This window comes from Colobus angolensis, unplaced genomic scaffold (genome assembly GCF_000951035.1).
Source record: "Colobus angolensis palliatus isolate OR3802 unplaced genomic scaffold, Cang.pa_1.0 Scaffold2, whole genome shotgun sequence".
Classification (NCBI taxonomy): domain Eukaryota; kingdom Metazoa; phylum Chordata; class Mammalia; order Primates; family Cercopithecidae; genus Colobus; species Colobus angolensis.
Genome location: NW_012115154.1, coordinates 11,728,543 through 11,739,212, shown reverse-complemented (window position 1 = coordinate 11,739,212; position 10,670 = coordinate 11,728,543). Strand labels below are relative to the sequence as shown.

The 10,670-nt window shown below is 42.7% G+C and overlaps 1 protein-coding gene across 1 annotated transcript; it reads right to left on the bottom strand.

Moving 5' to 3' along the window:
- Positions 1-3,348: 3,348 nt before the first annotated feature.
- Positions 3,349-9,080, bottom strand: CASP2 (caspase 2, apoptosis-related cysteine peptidase). The gene is made up of 5 exons (XM_011941365.1): positions 8,900-9,080; positions 8,656-8,746; positions 5,029-5,178; positions 4,165-4,274; positions 3,349-4,007 (listed from the first exon to the last, which is right to left on the bottom strand). Exons 1-5 carry the CDS (start codon positions 9,023-9,025, stop codon positions 3,876-3,878), a joined length of 609 nt encoding a protein of 202 aa, XP_011796755.1. The 5' UTR covers positions 9,026-9,080; the 3' UTR covers positions 3,349-3,875.
- Positions 9,081-10,670: the final 1,590 nt, after the last annotated feature.

Sequence of the window (10,670 nt, the reverse complement as noted above, 5' to 3'; positions counted from 1 at the left end):
GTGCCCGGCCAGCCCGGCACCATTCACAGTATCACAGCTTTGATTGGGTGTGGTGGCTCATGTCTGTGATCCCAGTACTCTGGGAGGCCGAGGCAGGAGGATCACTTGAACCTAGGTGTTTGAGATCAGCATGGACAACATAGTGAGACCTCATCTCTATTTTATAGAACAAAATTTTAAAAATTAAAAAAAAAATCAGCTTTGGTCTGATATTACAGTTTTTCTTTCTTCCTGTTTTCCTTTCCCCATTAGAGGAAACAGGATGGAGGAGGGCAGCAGAGGGCAGCCCCCAGCTCTGGGAGGGGGATAATTTTAGAAGAGAATCCTCTGGCAGAGGTAAGCAGAAGGGAGCAGAGCTGTGAAATTCAACCTCATACCCTTATTCAAGGGCAAGGGGGTTGGGGGGCGGGGAGGACACGGAATCCAGTTCAGAGATACTGCTCTGTAATTCTCAAACATTATCACACCTCTGAAAAGCCTTCCTATCCTGAAAATGGGTATTTATCTTACTCCCACTATTTCCATAATTTCTTTGCCTGTCCTAGATTTTGTATCCCTCCCTTGAGGCTATCCCACGGTTATTTTTCTTGCAGTACAATTGACCAGTTTCAGTCCATTTTTCATGCCCTTTTGTCTCCAGTGTTCTGTACCAAATTCTGCTCTATTTGCCGAGGTGCTTCAGCTCACCTCGGTCCCCTTCTGCTCTTCCTAGACAGCCATTCCCTTCTATCACTCAACAATGTTTCCAGCTCCCACAGCTGTTTCCTACCAAACAAAAAAGTTTTGTTTCTGGCTGGGTGTGGTGGCTCATACCTATAACCCTAGCACTTTCAGAGGCCAAAGTGAGTTGATCACTTGAGGACAGGAGTTAAAGACCAGCCTGGCCGACATGGTGAAACCCCGTATTTAAAAAAAAAAAAAAAAAGTTTTGTTTCCTACCAAAACTTCTGTAGAAAGTACCTACAGAACATTCTATCTCTTGCCAAACTTCCATGGCCCATCTGCACCTGCACTTACCTCTCAGGCATATCCTTTAGATACAATGCACCCACAAAATATCCCAACTTACACAAACCCATTGCTTTGATCTCTTCTACGCCGCATTAGAATTCTCTTACAATCTATGCCCACTCTAGAAGACCTTAAATGCAACCAGGTAAGAAATGGAATTTTACTACCTTCACTCTCCCATCCTTCTATTCCAGCCCAATCTGTTATGTCAGCCTACATCTCATAGTCTAAATAACCAAGAACCAGCACTGGTTGCTAATGACTTCTATTTCATCTATGAGAAATCCCAGGACTAGGCCAACTGAGATGGACCCACATCTGCATATATTTACAGGACCATGGCAGCAAAATAAGAAGGGGTTTTCAGGTCTGGGTATGCCTTGTGAGGTGGTAAGGAAGGCTGCAGTGTTAAGGGGCTAAGGAAACAAAATCTGTGGACTTCAGAGGACTGAGTATCTACAGAAAGATATTGAGCACACAACAGTAATAAATATGAGCATTTATTTGGCACCTGATGGAATACAAAATCCTGGCAGTGGGAGTGGAAAGGTTATCTCACTCAAATACTTCCATCCTATGTCAACCCAAAGGCAGGACTTGGCAACAAGGCTTCAAACCACCCAGCTCACAGAACAAATATTTATTGAGCACCTTGACTACTACTACAGGCCTAGCATTTTGCTAGGGACCATGGGAGATGTGAAGGAAGTTATCTCACACATGAAATGTCTTCAAGGAGCTAAAAATGCCAGCAGATAAAAGCAAAACACATGGAAAAACAAAGTACACATAATAATCCGTGTATATTGTCAAAAGGAACATTTTATCAAAAGGTAGGACTGCAGCTAAGGTTGGCTTGCCCTCTTCCCTCTTTTATTCAACAAACATTTACTGAAGACCCACTATGTGCCAAGCACTTGGTACATGATGATGAATAAAACAAACAAGGTTTCTGCCCTCATTTACAGGCTGGTAGGGGAGCCAGAAATGAACAACTATAAGTAGCACACATATAAACTGCAATAAGTGCAATGAGGGGAAAAGACAAGATGTGGTGACAGACACAGAAGTAGACTGCTCAGGGACTGAAGGGCCCGGGAACGGTCAAGACTTGAGGAATAAGGACACCACCTGAGTCAAGAGTGGTGGGGGTGGAGAGATGAGAAGGCCCAGGAAGAGGGCAGGAAAGAGCACAAAATTAGAAGCTGAGGACGCCATTCGGGCTGGAGCTTAGCAAGAAATCACCATTTAATGAGGTTCAAGGGGAAGGCAAGAACCAGTTCTCATAAACGAAGGTGAGAAGTTTAAATTTTAAATGAGGTGTAATAGAAAGCAGAAGGGTTCTAAGCAGAGGGGTGATCAGATTTATATTTAAACAACCAAAACCTGGCCAGGCGTGGTGGCTCACACCTGTAGTCCCAGCTATTTGAGAGGCTGAGGTGGGAGGATGGCTTGAGGCCAGGAGTTCGAGACCAGTCTGAGAAACATAGTGAGAACTTGCCTTAAAAATCAAAAAACACCAAATAACCAAAAAAAAAAAAAAAAAAATTAAAAACCAAAACTACTCTGTTATGTGGAGAATAGACTGGAGGAAGAAGGAAGATTTTTTTTTTTTTAAAAGGTCTTAAAGAACAAGGAAGTTTCAGATAAGCAGGGATAAAGGTTTCTAGATTGAAAAATGATGACACGTATAGCACTGAAATAAAGGCCACATAATATCAAAGGAGAGTTTAATACTGAAGCAGAAAGCAGGAACAAAGAACTACATTACATCTTTGAGTGTTTACATGATCCAGTAAAGCAGGATTCTAGACAGATTTGGTGGCAGCAGTCAACAGGATGAAATGAAGGTAAAGAGGAGAGAGATATGAAGCAGGGAGATAGCTAGGAAGTTTTTCTAGAAATCTAGATATGAAGTGCAGGTTGATTGAATGAAAGTGGGAATAGTAAGAGAGAGAGATGGACATTTCACGGGAAGGAGAGAGAGAGAGAGATTGAAAGACAGAGAGAGAGAGGCGGTTATAGAGTCTAGGGAAACACACCATTCTTCCTGGCCTTCTCTGATGCTCCCCACGAGGCTCATTTCAGTAACAAAGCTAAGAGAAACAACCAATGAAAGATCTTTGAGACTTCCATGGGCAAAGATCAGTAAGATGCAGATGCAAGGCAACGTCGGCTGACAGGCTGCAGAGCCTTGAGCCCAAACGAGGCAAGAGTGTCCTTCCACTGGGGGGCCCTGCAGTACTGAAGGGAACGCAGAGGTCGCTTCTGCACACTGCAGCAAGGTGTGTCTCTAGTCACACTGCAGCAAGGTGTGTCTCTAGTCACACTGCAGCAAGGTGTGTCTCTAGTCATGTTTGCCTCTTCAGAGCCAAAAGACAATGTCTACATTAAATCTGGACACCTTCCAAACTCTCACTCTAGGACAAAAAGGGTGGGGGATATGAATGAAATAAAAGATAGATGATCTCTCAGACATCTTAACTAATGTAATAAAAGCAATTACTAAAGTGCCCTCTACAAAAGCTGGAACTGAACACAAATATGGGGAAGTTATATGCCCTCTCCCCATAATGACACTATGTTTACAACTTCACTTGTCAGGCTCTTCAACTGCAGCTGAAACATTCCTGGCAATAGGTCCAACCAAGGCTGACTCTACAGGCAGAGGACTTCACAGAAGAGGAGCTGGCCTGGAGTCCCACACTCAAAGGCAGAGATGATGGGCACAGGAAACAAGTCTGGGAGATTCCCACATCCCTGAGGGGGCAGAACAGAAACTGTGCATCCTGAAGATCAAAGGCTCTATCACACCTCCTGTGGTCCAGTGGCTTCCACTTGGCGTGGATGATGGGGAGGTGGCATCATGTGGGAGGGTGTCCTGGGAACAGGTAGAGGTGGCGGCACAGAGTGCTGCAGTATTCAGACATCTCCTTGCACCGGTGGAACTCTGTGCCAGGGGCATAGCCTTCCCGATCCTTGATAAGTGCATTCACCTGGAGGGGCAGAACCAACAGGCCCAAGTCTGAGAATCTCGAGCTTCATGAGAGCAGCACGATGGGAAGGGGAGACGGACTATGAAAGAGCATTCAAGGGAGAAGGAAAGTAGAGCACTGTGGATATGCACAGGGGTCACGGAGCCCGCCGGCTCACCTTAACCAGCATGTCGGCCACGTGCATATCACAAGCCCGCTCAGAGAACACTTGAGCGAGGGCCTCGATGTACCAGGAACCTCGTTTGGTGTTCCGCATGGCGGCAGTCCCTGCAACCAAAAGGGCATGAATCATAGTGTGAATGCCATCACACAGCTGGACTTCCCAAACTAGACTCGGCCATGGCATCTGCACCCTCCCCAGTCAGAGAACCCAGCATGAAGAATCCAAGTCTAGGAGGCTACACTCTTTTGAATTATTGGCATACTTTGGAGATACTGTAGGTCTGTTTCCAGACCAGCTCAAGAAAGTGAATACGGCAATAAAGCAGGTCATACAAGTTTTCAGGTCTCCCAGTGTGTATGGAAGTTATGGTTACTATCCTACAGTCTATTAAGTGTGCAACAATATTATGTCTAAAAAATGCATATGCTGTAATTAAAACATACTTTATTGCTGAAAAATGCTAACAGAGGCATGCCAATAGAAAAATGGTGCTGATTTTAGACGCTTGAAGGAGGATTGCCACAAATCTTCAACTTGTAAAAAGCAGCTGAGCATCCCAAATCCAAAAATCTGAAATCCTTCAAAATCTGAAACTTTCCAAGTGCCAACATGATGCTCAAAGAAGGTGCTCACTGGAGCATTTTAAATTTAGAATATTTGGATATGGGATACTCAACTAGTAAGTAAAACGCAAATATTCCAAAATCCAAAAAAACAAAAAAAATCCAAAATCTGGGACCAAAAAAATTCTGGTCCCAACATTTCAGATAAGGGATACTCAACCTGTATCTGCAAAGCATAATAAAGCAAAGTGCAATAAAATGAGGTATGACTCGACTCTTTTGGAACTCAAAGTACCTTTGAGGCAGGCATAGCCGCATATCATGTCTGAGCGCGTGGGCAGTCTCATCTTTGGCAGCTTTTCTTTACCGGCATCACTTTCCTCGCACCCAGGGGATCCTGCGTGGTTCTTTCCATCTTGTTGGTCAACCCCGCGATCAGTCTCATCTGTAACAAAGGCAGACAGAGTGGACAATGATGTTACTTCTTCTGTCTCTCTTGGGCCTGTCACAGGCAAGCCCACATTCCCTACAACCTTGAAGGGGAAGAGCCATTTCCAGCTGTTGCCTCCAACCTATGGCTGATAAACTAAAAATAAATAAATAAATAATAAAAATTACTCTCCCAGCATGCATCTGTTACTCAGGGGATGTCTCATACACACCGGGCACCACGCTCAAGCACATGCACATCTGTGTGGTTGGAGCAGTTCCCGTTCTGTGTAAGACAGGGAAAATGCCAAACCAAATACTCCTTGTAAATGGAACTGAAAATCATCTAAGTCCACAACACACTTGTTCGATTAACAGTATGCCTGGGAGTCACAGTGCTTTTTATTGCAATACATAATAAAATATTGATATATTTAATTACATAAACAAGAAAAAACAAAGTAATAAATAACAAATACGGTTACCAACATGTATGCTACATAAAAATCACAACCTCAAACTATCTATCAAAAAAATAATAAAACTAAGTATGATCAGTTGTTTCCAAGGTGGTTTTGATATCTTTGAAGCACTATTTGTTTGTTAGTTTCATAAGATAAATTATAGCAAGCATCCAAGATTTTAGAAAAAAAAATTTTAATTTATTTTTCAAAATAACTTTTTAAATCTTTTTTTTTTTTTTTTTTTTAAATAGAGATGGGGTCTTGCAACATTGACCAGACTTGTCTTGAACTCCTGGTCTTGAGTGATCCTTCTGCCCTGGCCTCCCAAAGTGTTGGGATTACAAGCATGAGCCACCACACCTGGCCTTATGAAAATTTTAAGAGGAAAAACTTAAAATGGGGAGAATTTGACTATGTTCTCCCAGAAAATTTAAAAAGATCATCCTTATTCAACTTCAGCAGTACTTTCTCAACATACCCTGAGCAGATCCTTGCTCTTGATACAGGCCTTACGTATCTCAAGACAGACTCTTATTTTTGATGATGATGTTTTATTTTGGGTGTGGGCAGGGGTGCTGTCAGTAGGAAAGACAGATAGGGAGGACTCTCAGGTCAATACATAAAAAGTAAGAGTATGCTCTATTACAGTACTTCCTGATCCATGCAACATGAAGGAGCCTAAGAAAGACGGGAAGCTTCAAGAACTGGGGGGAAAAGGACCAAAGCATAGATTTAATAAAAATTGTCAAGCAACTGCCATGTGTTGGGCACTGTCTTACTTTAAGGCCTAGGGATAAAGTGAAGAGAAAATTCCTGCCATCATAGAGCTTACACTCTAGTTTAGAAGCTGACTGGCGCAGGGGGATGGAGCTTTTTATAGACATTAATTATATTAACCAAATACAGCAGGAAGACAGGTGAACTCAAATTTTCAAAGGAACAATTGGCTACTGGTCATTCCTTGAAGGATTTAATTTCAGAAAAGTTAGAGACAGAGCCAAAAATTCAGATTACTCCAGAAAAGAGCAATTACTCCTTATCCAGATCCAATAGGGTATTAAATCCCTGGATATAGGAGGAGAAAATGACCATTTAACTGTCATTTTGTTAGTAAAGACGCCTAAAGGAAACAGGCTAAGCTAAAGAGAAAGGAGAATTCCTCTCTCACCTTTATATCACAGATCCATCAATCAATAAATGCCACTGGTTCTTCTGTCACTATATCCTCATATTTGTTTTTTATGTAATACCTACAGTTTTTCAGGCAGATTAATTTTCATCCATTCATTCAACATTTATAAGTGCTACCATGCGTCAGGTAGTGCCCTGGGCCTGGGGATAGAGCAGGGAATGAAAAGTGAAGTTTGTGCCCCATAACCTCTTTCCTTAGTGCAGCCCCCTCCACGGCAACCTTCCTGGAAAAAAATTCATCACATTATTTCTTACTTAAGCTCCCAACTGTTCCTTACTTTTACCGGCTGATGTCCAAAATCTCAGTTATGACTAAAGGTTTGAAATGAGGTGAACCTACTTTGTTATGACCAGCCACATCTCACATACTCATACAGATGCTGTTTTAAAATCAGATCCAAGCATTGGTTTGGGAAGAGGGAAGCACAACATGCCCTTTGAATCTCAGTGTGCTTATCATGTTATATTGTTTCCTTCCCATGATAGACTCTAGATACTACTCTACAACTATGTAAATCAAATTACTCCAGGTACAAATGAAGCCATATCCTATCCACAAAATCTCTTTAAACTACCTTCACTTAAAATGATCTACTCTTACTGCATACTCCTTTCTAAGTATGGTTTGTATCTTGCTAATTTCACGCTTGCTTACATGAGACCTGTGAACTAGTCTTAAGCTACTTCATGTATATTTACTTTATTTTCCTGAGTAACTGGTCTGCTCCTTAGAGAGGCCACACTTCCTTCTGCTTTTGTGGCAGTAACTGCTGTGGTCTGAGTCATGTTGCAGGATCTCAACAGACTATATTCTGCGGTAATATCAGATCAGGATGACAATAATATTAGCTATTTACATTTGGCCACACGAGAGATTAAAACAGTAATTATTTGAATGTTTGGACAAAGCGACCTTTGAAGCAAACTATAAGCCTTTTACAGCACTGATCGTGTTTTAAGAGTTATAGCTGGCATATTTTGTGGATGTGCTGTGAGCCAGGTACCGAGCTATGTAAGCCCTTAAATGCATAATCTAAATGAGATTACAAGCACCTTATGAAGTAGGTACAAGGACTATTTTCATTTTATATTGAGCAAACTGAGATGGACGGATGCCATTTAACTTAACTTCATGTAACTAGTAAATGGTGAAGTCAGAATTTGACTCCAAAGTTAGGGCTCTTAATTACTATTATTTTCCTCCAGGATGAGAAGCATGCCTATGTGTCTTTTAATCCTCGTCCTGCAGTCCTGGCTCTTAAAGGAGTAAAACAGACTGCATGAGAAAAGAGGGGCAGCAGCAGCTCATGGAAAAGGAAGAGTCAAAGGCCAACACGGATTCTGTTCTGCTATCCTGCATGACCCATGAATGGTAAGAAGGAGGCAAGAGCGGAAGTGTAGGTAAAAGGGAAGTATATGGAGCAAGTGAAAAGGAGAAAGAGTGAAAGAAAGGAGATAAAACAAGAAGGATGGGGAAAAGACAGATCAGAAATCCATAACTGGAATGAGTAACCAAACAAAGGGCACCGGCGTTAATAAAGCAGAGAAGAGTAAGAGTTCTCAGAAAGGAAAGCAAGGACACTGATAAAAGAGTCCTGAGAACAGGATATGGTGGTGCACGGAGAGCTGACCAGCCTGAGAGCCATGGGCTGCCCAAGTCCCAGCACACCCCATGCATTGGGAGACACTTACAGAGCAAGAGAGGCGGTGGCAGCAGTGAACAGAAGGAGGTGCCCAAGGGATCCAATAGCACCTGAGAGGAGCAAACAGGAAAGTGAGAGCTGGTGGGAGGCCGCCCAGGAGCCACCACCCAGGTGCTGGTCTGCCAGGGCACTCACCTCCACGGCAGGCCTGGATGAAGAACATTTTCGGTTTGTTCTGTAGGCTTGGGCAGTTGGCGTTGTCAAAGAATCGAAAAACCTCTTGTAGCTGCCAGAAAGAAATAAGGAAGAAGGGAGGTTAAGCATTGGGTGGGGCCTCCTGAAGTCCTACACATGCAACAGTCGCCATCACTGGACAGACGGCAGGCAGGAGGTGAAGCAGCCCGGTTTCAACAGCTGGCTTCCACCACGGTATCCGCACCTGGAGCAGTTTCCCATCCACACCATAGATGGCGCCCTCCACACCATGCGAGAGGAGTGCTACGATGCAGGAGTCTGTAACTCGGTGAGCAGGTAACCGCGCAAAATTCTGGAGTTTCTCTTGCATTTCCTAAAAGAAAGGAGTGTTTAGTGTTGTGCACTAGAGTCAGCACCAATATAAGCATCAAACTTTGGTTTCTTTTTGAAACCTTAAGCTATTAGAAGATAAAATGCTTTCTGTGTATTCCTGTGGTCAATGATAAAAGAGACCTTTTGAGAGACTGAAGAAAGCTATGGACTCACCAGAAAAACTCATGTGAGTTCAGACACAATATTCTGAATACAGATTCAGACCTACGGAGACAGGCAAAGAGCTCCTGGATTAAAACAAGTTACTAAAGAAGCTAATCATGAGTTGGTCAACTCTGATTAATGCCCTGTTCATAACCAGATCCTTCATTAGAGCAAGTGCCCTTGTATATAAACAGCATAAGGGTGACTCAAAGTGTAGCTATGAATATGTAATATGCATATTCAGCTACAATAAACTGTTCTGTGACAGCATCATGATAGTAGAGAATAGCAATACTTGTAATGTTGTCTTCTGTCTAAGATTCTAAGTATTGGAGAGATAGTGATGATGTCTGTATAAAACGCTTTGTTTCAGCAAGAGTGCGCTATAAAGGAGGATTCTATATAGGGCAGTAATTACATACACAGGCCCTAGGGTCAGATTGATCTAGGTTTGAACCTTGGCTTCATGAGTCAGAACAACTTACTCAGACCCTTGAGACTCCAATTTTCACTTTATAAAAAAAAAGTTGTGAGGACATTTTCTCTAAGTTTGTGAAGATTAAAATGAGATATTATGACAAAGGACTTGGCCTGGGCAACCTAGCAAGACTCCATTAAAAAAAAAAATTAGCCAGGCATGGTGGTGCATGCTTTAGTCCCAGCTACTCTAAAGGCTACGGTAGAGGGATCACTTGAGCCTAGGAAGTCGAGGCTGTGGTGAGCCGTGATTGTACCACTGCACTGTAGCTTGGGTGACAGAGAGACACCCTGTCTCAAAAAAAAAACAACCAAAAAAACCCAAAAACCAATCGCTGTGTCTGGGACACATTGCAAAAAATCTGCCGTTATTACAATGTACACGTCTAATAAAGAGTATTTTTCTCAAAGAAATCTATTACTGGTCAATATTGTAGTCCAACTTAAGAACTCTCTGTTCCTGTTTATTTATTTTTTTTAAAGACAGGATATCGCTATGTTGCCTGGGCTTGAGCGTACTGACTATTCACAGGTGCAAGATCACTACTGATCAGTACAGGAGTTTTCACCTGCTCCATTTCTGACCTGGCCTGGTACACCCCTCCTTGGGCAACCTGGTGGTCCCCCACTCCCAGGAGATCACCATATTGATGATGAACTTAGTTTGGACACCTGATCAGCATAGCACACTACAGCCTAGAACTCCTGGGCTCAAGGAATCTTCTTGCCCAAGCCTCTAGAGTAGCTGGGACCATAGGCATGTGCCACCATGCCTGGAGAATCTTGTTTATCTTGCACTAAGTTGTGATACATGAAGACCACTACCTTAAGCATCTGGTCCATCGGTCAGAAAGTTATATTGTGTACCTAAAGAGCATAATAATCGGGCACACATTTTTAAACCTATGCCTAAACCTATGCCTCCCTCTATAATTCATGATGTCTGGGTCTTCTATCTGAGATGGGGCAGAGAGAAAACAAGTTCATTTTATTATAAACTT